The sequence below is a fragment of the Haliotis rufescens genome, unplaced genomic scaffold, assembly GCF_023055435.1.
Source record: "Haliotis rufescens isolate VD_foot unplaced genomic scaffold, xgHalRufe1.0.p SCAF_11, whole genome shotgun sequence".
NCBI classification, from domain to species: Eukaryota; Metazoa; Mollusca; class Gastropoda; order Lepetellida; family Haliotidae; genus Haliotis; species Haliotis rufescens.
The window spans coordinates 15,870,554-15,890,240 of record NW_025963791.1 but is presented as its reverse complement, the minus strand read 5'-3'; the positions used below and the strand labels follow the sequence as shown (position 1 = coordinate 15,890,240).

At 39.4% G+C, this 19,687-nt stretch overlaps 1 protein-coding gene and 1 long non-coding RNA gene across 23 annotated transcripts in view; both read left to right on the top strand.

Moving 5' to 3' along the window:
* Nucleotides 1-5,815, top strand: part of LOC124150852 (RNA binding protein fox-1 homolog 2-like) — a 109,524-nt gene extending 103,709 nt beyond the window's left edge. For 16 of the 22 annotated variants that reach the window (XM_046522976.2, XM_046522970.2, XM_046522975.2 and 13 more), the window contains exons 10-12: nt 130-196; nt 806-865; nt 1,012-5,815. In XM_046522976.2, the coding sequence (XP_046378932.1) occupies nt 130-196; nt 806-865; nt 1,012-1,059 (175 nt within the window). In that variant the 3' untranslated portion in view covers nt 1,060-5,815. The remainder of the gene's footprint in view (nt 1-129; nt 197-805; nt 866-1,011) is intronic. The other 6 variants (XM_046522978.2, XM_046522979.2, XM_046522974.2 and 3 more) reach the window with 5 other exon arrangements.
* A 9,703-nt stretch (nt 5,816-15,518) lies between these two features.
* LOC124150853 lies at nt 15,519-19,687 on the top strand. The gene is made up of 3 exons (XR_006863285.2): nt 15,519-15,720; nt 18,200-18,320; nt 18,688-19,687. It is a non-coding gene; the product is annotated as an uncharacterized LOC124150853 (long non-coding RNA).

The following is a 19,687-nucleotide window of genomic DNA, read 5'->3' as shown; positions in this document are numbered from 1 at the left end:
ATCTTGGGTCTTATTGGGTAGGGATTAGGGTTTATGCAAAGAGGAAAAAAACAACAGAATAAAACAGGAAAATGACAGAAATAATAATCTGACATTATGACAAGTAATCCATGACAAAACCTTTTTCAGTTACGGGAGAGAGTATGCCGCAGACCCCTACCTCGGACATGGTATTGGTCCCGTCACTGGATATGGCGTAAGTTGATATGCAGCTTTCATGGCTTTGGTTTGTAGTTTATAAATAATATTCAGTTATTATCAGTGCATCAGCATTTCAAGTGGTATATTTCGCAATTGGTTTGTTTTTATGTATTTCCTTCATATTCTGTTCTGTTTTATTATTTGTTACTACAACTGCAGTATTTATTTCAATGCTCACTGTCATCTGCTGATGTTTCAAAATAGTAAAACATTTCCATTATGTTTTTCCCTTATTCTTTGCTTGTACTTGATGTTCCATGTTTCTACATTCAACACATCATACAGAAACACCACATTGTGTTTAATTTGTCAGATCAGCAATATTTATATTGTGCACTCCATTGTGCATGCTTGTTATAGAAGTAGAATGTTGTTACTAGCTGTATTACAAAGCTAGAGTGTAATGTTAATGGCCAACTAATTTCAAGATTGAAATGAACAATTGGGTATTTATGCAAATAAGATTAAGCATACTTGTTTGCTATCCAACAAACAACAGCTCAGATTCGACCATTCCTCAATGAAGTGTCCTCAATGGGGGTTTATTGATGTCCCAGGGTTATTTGGCCATACTTTTAGAATAATCTGATGAATCTATTTTTAGCAGGTAACTGAGATGGGATTGCCCCTTAGTCTAACATCCGATATCTTCGCACAGCGCGAGGTAATAAATGTCATATTTTGGGAATTAACTTCCCGTATCAAGTTAAACAAACATCCATCATATAAGGTGGGATTCTCTACCCAGAAAACAAGCATGATTTTCGAGTGAGACCGTTACTCAGTATCTCACGCCTTCTTTTCTGCCAGCAGGCTACAGTCTACCGAGGAGGATACCAAAGGTTTGCACCATACTAACTCGTGACATCTGCAAGAAGCATGAAAATGGCAGGGACTGAGGTTAGTCATGGTACATGTAATGTGACCAGAAGAGGCTGAAGAGGGGATGAAGCTGTGACTTCCAAATGCTGAAACTTGACATCTTGTGCAATGGCTGTTACAATTCAGCTGGCAACCTTGCTTTGCTGTTTTCGATGTTCCTCATTGGCGACAACCTCGGAGCCTTGTTGTTATCTCCACACCATGGAAGGAGAAATGACCGAAGGTGGAACCAGAACTATGTCAAGAATACTCATACTGCAAGCTTTATTTTTGAACAAACACATCTAGTCATTTGTACATGTTATGTATCTACTTTTACCTCTTAAGTTGTTATTTTATTTGTACTATGTTAGAGCTACTTGCGTTACTCAGCTGTCCCGAAGTCAGCTTCGGCTATTCTGAACGTGCTATGGCAGACGAATACCAGTCATTTGGTTTGCTGTTGTCTTGCTTGACGGAAGTATGCATACTCAGCACAAGTGTTGCATCAGAGAGGGACAATTTCAACACAGACACTTTAATTTTTTAGCCTGTCCTATACAGACCTGTATAATTTGGGTGCGAAGTCGCCACCCATGCTTTATCAACTTCTGTAGATGTTGCTTTCTGTAGCATTGTAGTTTTGGCTCTTTCAACATGTTGTACAAAAAATCCAAAATTGAAATCCGTTGTGAAAGTTTTGTAAAACTGTTGAAAAGTCCCTCCTTGTTTCCGACAATCCTGCATTGTTCTTCATTATCTTGTTCCCAGCTGTTCACTTCATATTATTACTGAATCCTAGTCTTCGCACATTGTACATACTCATCTTTGCCAAAATTTTGATACACGTCTTACACTCATAGCCTGGTGCATAGACACAGCTGACATCTTCTTGTTCTTCTGTTGCCTCAAGCATTTTAATGAGCATTACTCTGTTTTTAAGTGTAAATAATCATTCTTTAACAACTCATTGAGGGCTGTAGATTGGGACACGGGGACTTCAAGTGCTGATCTGTTGATGAATCTCAAGTATTATAGGACCAGGTAATATGGAGTGAACAAGTATATAGTCATCTCATACCTTCACTTCGAGGATAGTCGTCAGTTGGGCCAGTACTGGCATTGACAAACTTTGTGTCCGTATGGACTGCTTCATATATATATCTGCGCATATATTTGAACCCACTTAGCAGGTGCCCCCTAGCACCTCCACACAGACAGCTGTGTTTTTGCAGTGCCACAGTGTTCCAACCAGGTAACACAATCGTGCAATGTTGAAACCAAGTCACTGTATAAAGATATGTTCCAGTAGTCAGTTACCATTATCACGAAGCTGGGGCTGGCTTCATGGTAAGTGATAGTTTGTCGTCAAACTTCTTCGATGCCAAAATAGATCATCCTGCGTTACCACAGGATATCGACCTACAAGTAATTGGAGCTTCTTACTGCCCAGAATGATGATAACAGTGTGCCCATCCTTTCCACCATGCTCTTGACCCTGTTCTGCTTATAGGATATAGATTGTAGTGTTGTTTAGTGAAGCCAATTTCAAATCATGATTTCAAGAAATTTCATGAGCTGCCATGGTTGGGCACATGGTTATTTTTGTGATATATTATTAACAATATATGCACAAAACTGTTTATACGAAATGTAGTTCATCATTTAGAGATTGTAAGTCAAAATTCTATATTGTAGCATTTACACTCCATATCTAGTCGATACTTTCTACCCCATGTATTTGCTGTTTTGTGCATCGTTATTGTTGCAAGGGCCATTACACATTTCATTGGATCATATGTGAAAGTCAGAAAGCAAGTTGTCTACGTCTTCAAAACTTATTTATATCTTTATCTAATCTTTTGTCTCGTGCCGTGTCTGTCTTTGTGTGACTTTCACATTTGAGCTGGAAATGTTCAACGGCAAAGTTGCGATGTGATCCAGACATTGCAGGGTTTGCCGACAATGAAACCATCAGTAGTTCATTCTGTAAGTAAACATCCAGGCTTTGTTACGCTTACAACCCTTTGCCAGTACCAGAATTGCCCAAAAGTGGTGTGTATTTATGTAGTAACATTGTGTAAAAGATTACATGTTACTTCATAGTTTGCCTTTTGGTTATAGATGTTCGAAAATTGAAAAAGGTTCAATTTGTTAATCAGGTCTAGAATCCCTGAGATGGCAGTGTGCAAAGGTTGTGTAAAGGTAACAGAGACCCATTAGTTATTGTACCATAGGAATGTATGAGAGATGTATGGATGAGTGAGTGGAGAAGAATTTGTCACGAAAAGATTGGTGCTAAGATTGAAAATACTTGTTGAGGTTCCAATATTTCTTCCTCGTTGCAATTCAAGTAACAGGGTGCTGGAGAATCTTTGTTAAGGTCATTGAAAAGTTTGGGTCTAATTTCAATTACAAACATTATTCAGACGCATTTCCTTGCCAAAACATTCTTGCCTTGATTACTTTTTGAGGAATATCAAGTGCTGTATGTTACATATTGACTATTTATGATGGAGATCGGGGTTCCATCATTCTTGGGTTGTCTGCCCTTGGATAATTTCCCAGAATCTCAAGTTGATATTGAAATATAATAAAAATTCTTTGAAAGAAGGCATTTTGTTTTGAAATTATTGATTTATTAATGGGTTTTCATTTGACTTTTCCTGGAAAAGTGGGATTGGATTTACATCATTAACAGATTAGTCAAGGATGGACAACTCAAAATATTTTAGTCAGCACTGTTGGTTGAATGAAAGGTGGATGTTAACACTGAAATACTCTTTCCACGAGTTGTCAAATAACGACAAGCATTATATTACAGTCTTCCAAGAAATATGAATGTTCTCTCTGAAACTGTCAGCTTTTAGTTGTCAAACTTTGCTCTTCACTAAATTCAAAATCCAAAAAATCGATAAGTGTTGCGTGTATGACGAGATGCCACATGATGAAGGGTAGGTAACTCTGTCTGAATGCCCTCAATCAGGACTTGCTGATCAGATCCTGATAGTGGAAAAAGTGTGTCCGGTTTTAATATCTGCCTTATTGTATGCCACATTCGAAGTTGAATTTATTGTTTCACATTGAAATCTCAGTTTTTTAAAACAGTTTGAATTTCTATTGCCAATTCTGTTTAACTATTTATTTATATGGTTTTTGCGCATTATACGCAATTAAAACATTGAATTATTAAAAATCAAAAGTTGAATCTGTTTACTTGATCAATCAAGAAATTGTGTAATGATGTGATCTGTGTTTGTAACATGTAATGTTTTTTGTCCTGTTGGTGTAAATCCGTGGTTTATCTTGTGAAGGACCGATGGTGACTAGATTTGGAATTCTTACTAATTTTTTGATTGATCACTATTAATGCATCATCTCAAGTTAAAATACTCCTTGGTTTTCTTTCAGCCCCAAATAGTTTTAGTTATGAACACTTTGTTATGTATTATATGTGCATTTGAGAAGTTATGAGCTAAATCAAAACAAGAGCAAATACTGAAAATCTGGGCAGGTTGGCGATAATTCTTTTCACATGTTGGCGCAACGGCAAAATGTAATCAATCCTAAAGTTTAAAATTCAATATGGCTTTTAGTAAATAATTGGTGTAGTTTTGGGCTAAAAAATGTTACTGCTAACCTGTGAAAATAATATTTCCAGCTTCCCTGTAACCCCCTCCTCAAACAGGGTGAACGGTACATCAGGAAAGCCCTGACAGTGTATGTGCATGAAAATTGGTATGTTCCTCAAGTCTTGTCAAGTCTGCTACCCAAAATCCACGGCGGCAGCCATTACTCCGCCAATATAGTTCTTCCATGGTGGCATGGCATGGGGCGCATGCAAGGCATTTTGTCCTACCCAACCCGACATGATTGGGTAGGTGTGAATGGAATGGTTGATGGTGTTATTACATACTGTGCGAAGTCATATTCACATTGTCCTAGTGTGAGATTATTATTTTCCATAATGCCTCACTTCGAAGGAGATTCGTTCTCTCAGATAGATGATCGATAGCAGTATGCCACAAAATATGGAATCAAGAGGACGGAAAATGATTTTTGAAATGTGGCCAATTGACTTCATTTGCTTGTTGGAATGAAGGGCAATATTGTCTGTGCACGTAAACTGCTCAATTTATGAAAGAATTGGTTTTGAAAACAGCATTGCTTGAGAGACATAACGTGTCTGATTATCTTGTGGTGTATTGCTATGTGACCTTGACATTGGTGTGTGGCATATGGTTTACCTTGCATGATAAGTGCTACTGTACGAGGCTGCAATCAAATCACGTGGCATGGTGTTGGTTTTTTAACACCATGGACCTTGTTATGTCTTAATATAACATTACTTGTATGAATAAAATAGTATAGTGGCTCTTTGCATTATTTATAGTATTACACAATATTGTCTTGTAGACTTGCAGTACATTTGTAGTAGCTATAGAATTTGTTATTGTGCGAACAATGAAAACTTTTTTACAGTTCAATATTACCTAAGGATAATAATCAACCTTGCTGTAGTGAGTTGTGGAAAAAGTATATATATATTGCCACAATGTTGCCACAGTTTGTTCTGTCGATGTGCTTTTAATCAAGTGTAGAATACGATGCCCATATTGCCTGTTTTGTGTATGTAGTGTAATTTGTCTGATGACTCCTTTGGCTTTCTTTGGTATACTCTCTGCACTTTGACCTTCCATATAGCACTTTTTTCATGCAATAAACAGTTCCTTCTGACCATCTAGCACTAGCATCACTAGACTTGTTGTGGTGTTTGCATGCATGTTGGAATGCCTCTCCATCAATGTGCATGTTGAGGAGGCGGGGAATGGGAGATTAATATACATGTCTCCATGGTAACCATGAAACTAACCTGCATCATCTTCTGAAATGTGGTAACCTCCCTTTGCATTTCAGCATACATTGTATTTTGCATGAAACACTCATAGCTCATTGAATACTGCAGCTTCAATAGACTGTAAGTGATTGTAAGTCACAGATTTATTTCAACAATATGATCAGTTACGCCCGACCAATTGCTATCTTGTTTACATTGTTACGAAAAACTATATAAAAAATTGTTTTCAACTGGGATTCTTAAGAAATGAAAGTACAACTATTCCACAACAATTTCTTTATTTAAGTGGGATTAAATTCTTCAGAAACGAAAGTCGTAACATGTTCACCAAGAAATATTCTTGTGAGCATATATTTCATTAAACACCCATTCCTTAATTATGTATTATAAAAACAAATACTTTTGGTTCAACTTCATTAAGCCAGAAGACAAATTGGCCTGAGCGTACAATGAAATCAAAGCTGTTCATGTTTTTGTAGTTAAGCTCTTCGATTGTAAAATGAATTGGTTGATAAGCTGCAGTATGCAATGTGTTGTGAGTGATTTACTTCTGTTGTCATGGTTGTTAAAGTCGGCCATGCAAGGAAGGAGTGTTACTGCATGATACCACCATTGCATGATGTGAATCTCTGTCCACTGCCATACAGCAGCCATCATCACCCTGGCAGGCCACTGCCGCCGTCGCCGCCACCATACACGGCCATTCTCAGCAAATCTAGTGTACACTTGCTACTAACCAGATGTTTCAGGGTAAATATTCTATTTATATGTGAAAATATGTGAAACACTGAAATAATTTATATATAATATTCTTTTTAATCCAAAATTAAAGATGTAGCTAAATCTAGTAATTAATTATTCAGAATAATTATTATTCAATGTTAAAAGATATTTAAGACATAAGTTAAAAAAGAACTTCTATATATGTGGAAAAAATAGTCTATAGAACACTGAATTTTAAAAACTAGAACCCACAATGTAAGACTTCTGACCAGAATTTATTTTAGAGTATTTATAATACAATGTTGAAAGAAATTAAGAAAACCTAATGGTGGGTAAAAATTCTAGAGCTATGGAAAGAAATATATCCAGTACAAACTTTAAGCCTCAGAATGATAATGAAGTGTGCTGATATAGCTTATTGAGTGTGAGAAGACTTAAGCCAGTGCAAATGAATCAGACCAGACTGCCTTGTAGGTACTCTTTGGGGAAACAGAAAGAATGTGAGTCAGTTTCATTCTTGTCAGGGACTATCGACAGAAGGGAAAATAATTGATGGCTACTTTTTAGTTTCTTCTCATAAAAACTAAAAAATTTGCCTCTTGGGTAGCCAGTTGCTTTCACAGTAAACATTAAGGTAAACAGAAGTCATCACAAGAGGACCAGTTTTTCTCATTCAGTTTTTCTCTCCTATTGCGATTTCTGCCAAACCTAAAGCAAAAGGGGGAAATCTGGAGCATTTTTATTCTTTAATTCTGCAGAATATACTAACCTTTTTATTGACGTGGAAAATATGCATACATTGTTATGTTGACAGACCATTATGACTCACTAAACATGTCAAAATGTTCAGGTAATCTGTTAAAATTGTTATCAATAAGAATAAATCAATCTAATTAAATATGATGACGGTATCAATAAAAAAATAAAAATCTAATTAAATGTGCTGACCCTAATAGATAAATAAATAAATTGTTTAGGGAAAAGTGTTTTCACACCCATAAACCTTTTTTCTTAATGTATAGTCGCTTCATTCTGATTTGATAATACAAAAGGCACAGATGTAATTAAGCCTGAACGTCCGGTTGATGTATTCTGCTGGTGGCAGTGTATGGAGATATAGATGTAATAGCCATTAACTTGCTGCTTCAGACATAATGAATGCACATGCATTATCAAACATTACAGATTCTACATTCACACACTTTCCAACACACAAATTCTGTTGACTCAATTACAAAATATGTGAACATTATTAGAGTCTACCCAAATCAAAAGGCATGTTCCCTTTGACCACGAACTGAACCCACTTGGGACGTCAAATCCTTATTCTGAATTTGTCATACGAGACACTGGCAATAGGAGCTAGGACGAAAACATGATTGAAAGATTCATTCAAGACAACTGTATTTGAGCATTGCCTGCTCCGATTATGTAGATCACCAGACATATATATGTTCTATGTCTTCGATACAACATTACCAAATCTTCATGTATACATCAGACCTAGACCTCACGATGACAAACTGAAGTTGATGAACAACAGACATGGTAAATCATTGGTGAGATCCCTCACATCCACATACTAAACATTGACTTTACTGTCCTTTCCTCATTATTCACAGGAGGAGACAATGTATACAGGATCCATTCCATTTAGAAAATATGACACAAGCATAGCGTATTTCATATGACCATAGATTTGCCATAGTCATGTCATAGACTGCCATAGTCATGTCATAGACTGCTGTATGGAACAAGAGTTCTGTGTAGTGTTTTTGGCTTTGACAACCACAGCTCTCATATTCTAACAAAGTCTTACCATAATCTCTGCTCAGGTTGCTTTGGGGATCTAGGCCAGGGTCAGGCCCACAAATCTATTTTGGCACTAATTTAACACAGACGAAATGACAATGTAAGTGAGTAAGTTGATCAAGTCTTTGAAAGGCATTTAGAAGTGATACACATAAGGAAGAGAATTTATGGATGTCAACTTCTTTTTTATGAGGAACACACCGTTTCGGAGAATAAGTTTACTGCTTCATCTGGTGATGTCATTTCACCTGATGGAGTAAGCACATACTCCGAAACATTCTGTTCCTCATAAAAAAGAAGTTGACATCCATTAATTTTCTTCCTTAAGTAAGATGATGTTAAAATGTACAGTATAGGAAATATAATTGTAAAACCAAGGTTGTTGCTGGGGAACAGTATCCTGGTTTAATTTGCATCAGATGTACAATCCTCAAACTGGTCTGATTTCTATCATCTGTGATTTAGTGAAGCCCATTGCAATGAAATAGGTTCAATACAGATAATAAGAAGAAAATATATATTGCAGATTTGCTCACTTTTCTGTGTGAAAAAGACCAGGTTGTGCGGAGAGAAACTGTAGCCACCACAATCTGGATCTAGACATTGTCGTTTCGGCCTTGTATTAAATTGATGACATTATCGCTTGAAATTTTAAACATTATTGAGCTATACCCGTAGCTAAAGACCATAGGTCATCTTAAAGTAGAGTGAATATTTTAATTGAAAATACAAATTTACATCATTTTTGTTTGTGACAGTAGCCACCTATACATGGTTGAAAGAAGGGAACACAAACATACACTATAGTGTCCAGGTGTCATTTCACAAAGCAATCTTAGTACTTTGACTGTCAGAGAGTTCCGTTTGTGGACAGGGCCCAGTTCATGAAGTCACCATGGACTGCAAATGAAAAAGTGAAGAATTTATGCCAAATATACCCACAACCATTTAATATGAATGTCTAAATCAAATACAACTACATACTTGGGGTTGCAAATAGAACAAACTGTGAGGGGATTCTGGTTCGGAATAGTGAGGTGAAATTGGGTTTAACGTCGCGTCCAAGATTATTGCACTTATATAGCGACGTGCATGCACGTGTATGTGTGTGTGTGGCTGCTTGTACTAGTCCGGACTGATGCCGATTTATAGTGCTAGCTCACTGAGATACCATGCCGCAGTTTAACATGAATACCCCACTCAGACACAGTATACTGACTCCGAGCCGACCAGTCCTTGTTTTAGCCCCTTAATGCCGAGCGCCAGACAGGGTAACAACAAGTACAATCTTTTAACGTCTTTTTGTATGACGCGGCCCGGGATCGAACCCTGGACCTTCCGCTCTCCGGGCGGACGCTCTACCACAAGACCACGGAGGCGGTCGGTTCGGAATAGGTCCCGAGCAACATATACTGGTGGTTAGAGGTGACCAATTGGATTGGGTGGTCAGCTTGGTGACTCGGTTGATGGTGTGTCATTCTGCCCACACAGCATGGGTCATAGCTCGCAATATCAATCACTGGATTGTCTGGGCTTGGCTCCCCATATTTGCAGGCCACCATATAGTTGGAATATTGCTGAGTTTGGCATTTAGCAACAAAACAAACAAATTGAACAATCAAGAGTTTCAAAAGAATTACAAGAAAAAAGCTTGTTAAAATGTTTTAGCCAACCAAACAAGGACAGCACACATGCATTCCCATAAGAAGAATACTAACATATCTGCACAAGCAACAGACAGTGAAACTACAGCTTCTATGCTGCTGTTGATGTTGTTTCTGAACAAACTATCATCCCACCATTTCACATCTCTAAGCACCATTAAGGATTTTAGACCAGGTACCTTTGTTGTAAAAGTAATGTGAGTTTCTGTCTGCAGATAACCATTTTCCCATTGTACAATTTGAAAATCTACTCTCAATCAGGTTTGTGGTCAAAGGGAGATAACCCAAAATATGAAGTCCGCATAGAATGTCAATACAGTGCAAGAACGTTTCAACACCAGGATATTTACACAAACCTGGTTGCTTCACTTGATTGGTGATCAATAATAACACAGAAAACATCTTATAAAGAACCATATTTCACATGATAAAAAGACCCACACAAAATACGTTACAGTAAACGTGATTATTCACAGGTTTTCATTGAATGTACAACCAGAAGTAGTATTGACATGACTGGAATCTCTGGCTTGTCCCAAAGGTTCTATAATACAGAGGATACACCACTTTAAATGCGCAACTGTGGAATTACTTTGCACATCAGCTGTATGTTGAAAAACCTCGACAAGAAAGAGGAGTACCTTGAACCAAATCAAAGCTGACATGCTTATATAATGCATACACTCCGTTATAACCAACACCAGCAAGCGTCACATCGTTACACTGGACCATGTACTGAGAGTATCGGTGTTACACGCTGCTGAAAATGTTTGTAATAGATTACTTCAATTGGTAAATACTACACGATGATACAGGCTAATATACACCCAACTATCGCAGCAGTCAGTGGTGCACTACCTACCCTTGAAGTGGTTTGCTTGTTTAACGCCGCACTCAGTAATATTGACGGCGGCCTGTAAATAATCGAGTCTGGACCAGACAATCCAGTGAGTGACATCATGAGCATCGATCTTCGGACTTGGGATATGATGACATGCATCAACTAAGTCAGCGAGCCTGAACACCCGATCCCGTTAGTCGCCTCTTACAAGCAAAGTTCCCTTTTACGGCCAGCATGGGTTGCTGAAGACCTATTATAACCCGCATCTTCACGGGTCCGCCGCAATTAAGTGTGCAGAGTTGCGTCCCTTAGGCGTGCCAGAACGTATGGTTGCCCTGGTGTTTCTACGTTTGTTGGCACCATTCCCGCGGGTTTCACCAAAGTGGTACACGTCCCAGACCTTCATTACTTCGGATTCCCCTCACGTATTTCCGACACAACGACATTTAACCGAGTTAGATAGGCGTTCAGCCAAACTCATAAACAATTAATCAAATTGTCAAATGGTCGCGCAGGTCGCCTCTTATCCATCAAAGGATCCGCTAGTCGTTAGTTTAAATCCTGATTATGATTCTTTATTTGTGAACACCATATCACCGTCAAGCCGTGATGTAACTGCAATGTACGCCAAAATGGCATCAAACATTCACTGAAAGTAGGTCATGATTGTGACATATCAATGCCAGATCCTACTTCAAGGTGCTTCACCATGTCGTTCACTCACAAGACATTTCACGTGTGCATTCCTGAATTAATACAACGTCTGAAAATATCCGTCATTTTTCAGACACTTAAACCTGTATCTATATGCTTTCATCCCTGATACCATCTGACCGCTTCCGTGGTCTAGTGGAAAGAGCTTCTGCCCAGGGAGCGGAATGTCCGGGGTTCGATTCCCAGCGGCGTCATACCAAAGGATGGTACTTATTGTTACCTAGGCTGGAGCTGGGCATTAAAGGGCTCAAACAAGGACTGGTCGGCTCGGAATCGGTATACCGTATTCGAAGTAATAAGCGCCCAGGGCGATCTCAAAATTAAAAATAGGGTGCTCTTATTAGAATATAATTTTGGTGAGATTAAAAACGATTGTAAATTTTTTGGTTTATGCGGACAGCCTGAAATGATATGAAAGAAGAATCTGTGTGTATTATACACGATAGATATATTTTCGAGAATTCAATTGCCCATTATTAAGGGTGCATAATGCATATAACAAATGAGTGCGTATTATACACGAATAAATAAGTCTTGTGTACATTGATCAAACGGAAAGGGTGCCAACTGGGATTGTTCACTAACCATTATATTAGCAAATAACGCTGTGGGCGCTTATTAGAGCCGGGCGCTTATTACGTCGAATACGGTACTTCTTTTCTGAGTTGAGTACCTGTTAATTTGTGGCAGGGTATGTTAGTGGTCTGGCTCTATAAAACCGGAATAGCACGCACGCACACGTTGAGGCAGTGTAACGTAAAATATCAGGTTTACTATCAGAAGACATAACAGTGTGAATATACATGATTGGTATTATTACATACTGATAAGTATAAAGTGCCTTCTCAGACTTGGAGAGTGCACGCCTTTCTTATGTATTTTTTGTTTGTTGTTTTACGCCGCACTCAGCAATATTCCAGCTATATTACGGCGGGCCGCAAGCAATCGTGTCTGGACCAGACAAACATGTGACTGGTATTATGAACACGACCCACGCCGTCAGTGTACGACGTCATCAACAACGTCACTGATCCTGAGTATCCTATCCAAGTCGCAGACCAGCATTTGTTGCTGGGGGGGCTGCTTTAACCCCGTACGGAAATGGTAAGGATCTAAAACATGAGGCTGTCTTATTAAAATCTCGTTCCAACATGAAAAATGTAATATAACGATAAAGAATGTTCTCAAACTCAAAGGCCCTTACACATGTCATATGTCATACGAGATGAGAAAGTTTGTTAAACGCCGTGTTCAGCATTCCAGCTCTATGACAGCGGCAAAAGTGTAGACTTGGCTTTATAGGTTACTCACTCTGGTATGTCGGAACAGCAATGAACATATATCTTAGTGAGTGTCAAAGACGTATTGTCCACCAAATTGAGGGCGACATTTTATTGTTGGCTAGAATTACTGAAAATGCCACCGCTAAGAGCAATGTAATGTATAAGCTAGCGATATAATTCCCACCATATAATGAATCATCTACTGATGTGTCTACTAAATAGAAGGAAATCATCTGACTAAAGATGCCACAAACATGCCTTTCTGATCATGCGCACTACACGAGACAGGCTGGAGCCCGGCTAACTGATGCATCCATGAACATTTTACAGGCGTTTCGCTGTCTTGGGCTGACAAACATTAATATCTGGAAACAAACGGAGAAATGAGGTTCTCTCAATTAGATATCGCCTCGAGCATTGTGGTCCTAATGCACATGCCAAGACTCTCAATAAAGACTCAAATTGTACAGTTGGTAATACGCTTGAAAATGACAGGTCTCTCAAAGTCCTCAATAGTGACCTCTCACTAGCTGGTCTATTATGTTCTAGGATTATCGTTCCCCATGAAGTTTAGAATGTGAGTCTTGATATGGCAAAGGTATGGCCATTTTTGTCTGCTTTTATACAATTTTGAAAAAATTAGCAAACGCTGATTATAGGCAAGGGCCTAGTTGTGCGAACGCCTGTAAAACTTCCAGATCAGTCAGACAAAACAGATGTTCTTTTTATAGCAATTATGAATCAGACACTAATTAATATGAGTAACATAACCAATAACATCGCTCACTAGAAGATCCAGATCCATATCAGTCAGTCAGAAAGAAGGATATCCTTTTTATAGTAATTGCGAATCTGACACTAATTAGTTTTGTTTGTTTGTTGTTAAACGCCGCACTCAGCAATGGTCCAGCTATATGACGGCGGTCTGTATATAATCGAGTCTGCACCAGACAATCTAGTGATTGACATCATGAGCATCGATCCACGCAATTGGGATCAATGACATGTATCAACCAAGTCAGCGAGCCTGACCACCCGATCCCGTTAGTCGCCTCTGAGGACAAGCCGAGTCGCTTTTTACAGCAAGCATGGGTTGCTGAAGACCTATTCAACCCCGGATCCGCGCAGGTCCTGACACTAATTAATATGAGTAGCCAATAGCCAATAACATCGCCCACTAGAAGAATGAGAAACTGATAACATCGCTCGAAGTTGTTAATGAACCTGTGGCGGTTACATGTGTGAACCATACTTGATCAGTTGGCCGATCACTGAAAGGTAAGAATAACGATGTTTCAAATAAATACTAAGGTAGCTTCTTGGATTGCTGTCGACTGTAATTGTCAGTCAAGACATAGATGGAGTCGATACTACGATAGTGGATGTGTTCTACGTTTTGTTCACCAGGATGGGTCGTAGCGAGGATGGATATTCGTGAACGATCATGCAGTCAATCTCTCTGACGTTTTTCAACGTATGCTAAAAAGCTGAGTTTAAGATTAAATTGTCTAAATGATCACAATCTCATTAAAATCAGATCCGAGTTCTTGTTGGCGCTAAACAAAGATCTGAGGGCATCCCATTAAGGGTCACGTCAGGACGACCTTTCGCGAACTTTGACCGACCACTGAAACGACTAACAAGAAGTCGACATCAGCCAATTAGAAAGCAGCTTTCTCGAGCTCTACGGTACTCGTTTCAACCTGGCGACTTCCATTTCAGACTACGCTTGAAAAATATGTTGACACAGTTTTGAAAACTGAACAAACGAACATTCCGGAATCTCTTACGAACTGTGCAACGCCTCCTCCGTTCAAATGTTTATCCCACGGAAACGAGAGATAGACGATACTTTTGACGGAATCAGTCGTATGGGCCGTAACTGTCGTTCGGAATACCCCGTGTTAACCTTTTCGAGGTTGCATGATTTAAAAAAATAAATTCCGACTGTCACTTTCATGATCTAGTAAGCGACGCTTTGATTGGTCAGATGAAAGGTCGTTCTGACGTCACCCGTAATGGGATGTCCTCAGATCTGATTTTAATGAGATTGAAATGATCAGAAACAACGCTTATGTATGTATTCGTTCAAGGGAATTCCCAGGGGTTTCCCCAGGATTGTGGAAGTAGTCCGTCAGTGTTTACGTCATTTCAAGAATAAATTGTGTCGTTCATACGCTTAGAAACGTCAGTTTCGCGGTCATGTGACCGGCCTCTTTTCCAATCGAAAAGCTGTATATCGTGTAAACTTCAAATAAAAGAATTATGACATGATAAATCCGAAATATTACTGAATAAGGCGATGAACAATATACACTCACAAAATTCAGTGACGAACACATTCAAATCTCCCCTCTATCCGTGTAATACAGATTAATTACGTAAGAATTACTGGGTCAGCCTGTGTCAGCAATCCTTCTACAACGCACTGATAGCCTTTGTTGACAAACCTGTCAGTACACATGTATCAGACCGGAAATATCGGTGACACACACTCTGTGCACATTTTTAAATCCTATCTCAGCTGGTTCTATTTCTGTCCCTGACAGTCCCGTCATCAGGCATAAAACCACGTGTTTACATTGTTAGCTATACATGTTGACAATATTCCTTGTGCAGGGTGTCGTAATATTACAGATATACGGTTGCACACGCGACGTCACTCGTTGCCCGGACAACACATACTTGGATGCACGTGCAATTTGATTGTTTTGTTTCAATATATGGAGGGAACAGCAGACGACAGTTTCCAATTGTGTTCAGGTAAATCGATCTGAATTTTTGCTAATTGATTAGTGTCTTGTCATTTGAGAAATCGCCCCATGATTGTCGTAAGATATGACTAAAAGGAGGATCGGTTGGCTCCATGACCTGACTCACCTGGGAAAGGTGAGGGGAAATGGGGTTTAACGTCGCGTCGAAGATTATTGCACTTATATAGCGATGTGCAAACACGCGTGCGTGTGCGTGCGTGCGTGCGTGTGTGCGTGTGTGTGTGTATCTGCTTGTACTAGTCCGGACTGATGCCGATTTATAGTGCTAGCTCACTGAGATACCATGCTGCAGTTTAACATGAATATCCCACTCAGCCACAGTTCCGACCAGTCCTTGTTTTAGCCTCTTAATGCCGAGTGCCAGGCAGGGTAACAAGTACCATCTTTTAACGTCATTTGGTGTGATGCGGGTCGAACCCCGGCGCTCTACCACTAGACAAAGGATGCGGTCGCAAGTGTAGGAGAGAAAAAACCTTGTTTAACATGTCAGATAAGTTGTATACCAGTGGGCCCCAAAACGCCCTTATCTTACGTCCTTTTAGCTGTATAAACGTACTTGTTTATCAGTGGGTCAGTGAGAACTTAGAAAAGTGAAATATGCGGCAAACATGGGGAAACACGAGGTTTGTCTGTATTGAAGACTTTATTTCCTCTTTAATTTGTCAACCGATAAACCATGTAGGTCAGCGAAACAACAGAATGTTCTCCCTACATTCATGATCTATTTTGGATAAAACAATTTTTTTTTTAGACCTCTACAACAACCAGGACAAAGTTTGCCGGATATATGTATATTTGTTTGTTTGATGTTTAACGTCGTACTCAGCAGCAATATTCCAGCTACGGCCCGGCGGCCTGTAAACAAATCGAGTCTGCACCAGAAAAGCCAGTGATTGACATCATGAGCATCGATGTACGCAATTGGGATACGATGACGCGCATCAACCAAGTCACCGAGACTGACCACCAGACCCCGTTAATCGCCTCTTACGACATATGCATGGGTTGCTGAAGACCAATCCTAACCCGGATCTGCATGGGGAGGAAATAATAATAATAATTATAATAATGTGCACTCATAATGCGCTAGCCTCCATGTATCAGTTCATGCTCAAAGCTTAAATGACTGACTGGCCTTGGGAGATCCCAGGTCCTCGTACTAAGTAAAGACCGCGTGCTACATATAAATATTGTTTATGAAAGGTAAGTAATATTAATAACCATCGAATTGCGTTGCTTACGTGCTACTTCATATAAACTACCGGGCTAAAGTAAGTATACACCCATGTTTGATGGTGGCTAAAAATGAAACCAACAAGAAATGGTTATTCGATGGAGATGTATTTGATACCGGTATCGATACCGAGTTGTGTTTTGGACCTTAGATTTGCAGTGTTTCGGCGACTGTTGTCAGCCTAGAAACGTTTTGTTACAGTTTGTAAATTTTCGGACAAATCAAACTTCTTTTTCCCCAGTAGTTATATTACATTCAGACTGGTAGGCGTAGACATATTACCGGCGATATATAAGAATCATACAATATTCTCTTGGTGTTCAAAGTTTAGTTTATCCCTAATTATCATTATTGGCCATCAAATATAGAATTTTTCAATTATTTTCAGTCTGAATACAACAAACTCGTTAGGTAAAAAAAGTTACGAAGCTTTTCGGCTTGGAACGATACATGCAAGAAGCCAGTTAAATAATCTGAGAAATTGAATGTAGTTTAATTATTAGCTGAACTATTACGCGTTGAGGATGTACTGCTCCTATATTTAAGATATGAACGACTAGTGGGAGTTGTTTATCGTACAATAAACACTGAACGGAGAATAAACCATGATGGACGCAGCCCCGAGCTGTTTATTCTCCCTGCAGTGTTTTATTGTACGATAATCAACGACCACGAGTCGATTATTTCTTTTATGAGATATCAATATTATATACAGCCTCTTTAAGGATGTTACTATAATGTACAAGCTTTTAAACAGTGTTTTATTGTACGATAAACAACTCCCACTCGTCGTTTATTTCTTAAATAAACCATACTTCGTTCTTGTTCTTGGTTATTTATCGCGTAGCTATCTTATATAAGATGTTAATATTCCCGGTGCGTGACCGCCAGTTCATAATTGCCATGAACATACCGCCCCATCACTTCCACTAGGATCTCTTTCACATCCCTTTTTTAATCCGAGATGTGGGAGTGGTCGGGTAGTCTAGTGGTTAAAGCGTTCGCTCGTCACGCCTAAGACCGGGTTCGATTCCCGACATGTGTACAATGTGTGAGGCCCATTTCTGGTGTCCCCCACCGTGATATTGCTGGAATATTGCTAAAATCGGCGTAAGACACAATTAACTCACTCATCCGAAATGTACTTCTCAACAAAACATGGACAAATACAATATATATATTAAAACAACACCACCCAGTGAAGATTGAATTGCTGATGAAAATATACTTTCAGAGTTACTCCAGGTCGTTAAGGTTGCAGGTCGGTGAAGACTGCCGGTGTATCTGGGCCTAGTGTGGGGTGTACGTGAGTACTGGACGGGGTATGGCAGACGAGTGGCAACCTGTTTGTCAAGGTATTTACATATAGGAAGATAAACAATGAAAACTTAATCACTTAACTGAAACTTCATTTTGACCATAAATTGCAAATCAACATTTTAAATAATATATATTAACATATATACGGTAATACCATTGCATGTAAAGTTATAAGCCTCAGAGCTATGCTATAATATCACTGCACTTTGCTGCCTGAGTTGGTGAGATAGCCCAGACGTTAAACCTTTCGTTCGCTACGCGACAAATATGGGTTCGATTCCCCACACCGATAGTGAATATATCTCATGCATGAGTTTCTTATTTTAATGCAGGCAATTTAATCAGAATAACAGTTTAGACAAACTTTAAATTATGTATTTATGTCGTTTACATTTCTTTTAGATCCGTCTTGTTCACCCTCAGACGAGATCGAGGCCCTCCGCCTGGTCCCCGGGATCTGGATGCTCATCGCGTGTCTGTCTGTGTGTCTGCTGCTGATGCTGCTTGTCCTCGCGTTCTTCAGGGGCGTGTGTTTAAACACTGAACTGAAGACCTGTCCAAGCAGACGACACAAACAGTATATAGAGGACAAGGCGTTTACAATCAATGACGCGGATTTTGTGTGAAAGAATTTCAAACAGATGTTTTTTACGACACAACAGATTGGAATATAACGATATATGACCGACTGTCACTATGGGCATTCTGTCCCCGGGCAGTGTTGATACGTGTTAAGGAGTTAGACGACTTATTAAAAGTATTTTTGAAATTTAAGCAGGGGGTTGAAGTTTTCAAACGTCCCATGAGTTTACAACCTCGCGTGGAGATGAAGGTGGCGCCTGCATCATGTGTTCGACACTTGGAAACATCCAGACCAGTATACTCTCCACCGGGCACATCTGATATTGACGATGTTGAAACTTCTAATCTGGTACATGGTGAACGGAGGCTCAGAGAAACTCAGGTGGAATATCTCAAATCAGGGTGGGTGACACAGCTCTGACATGGCGGCAGATTTCAGAGACGAGCTGTGTGACTATTTTACAACTGATGGACAGGTCTCGCGTCTCAGTGGGATATATAGTGTGAATAAATCAGTGTTACATACATGTACATGGCAATCACCATCCACTTCGACTGGTACCTGGTCAATCCTGCCCAACTGGACTTGTTGACCGTATGCAGATCTTTTATCTGAGACTGCTCAACTTCTTAGAGAGCTGATCTGCTGTATCCAGATCCCAAACCATATTGTGTTCCCTTTTGCCAAGCCCTTACTGCAATGCTACAACTGTAATTGAAGCAGTCTAGATTTCCACAGGTTCTGAATCTCCCATCCCACTGGGGCCCCTTTTCAATTTAAATGTAGTTGCTTGGCTCTATAAACGATATTTTTTGTGTC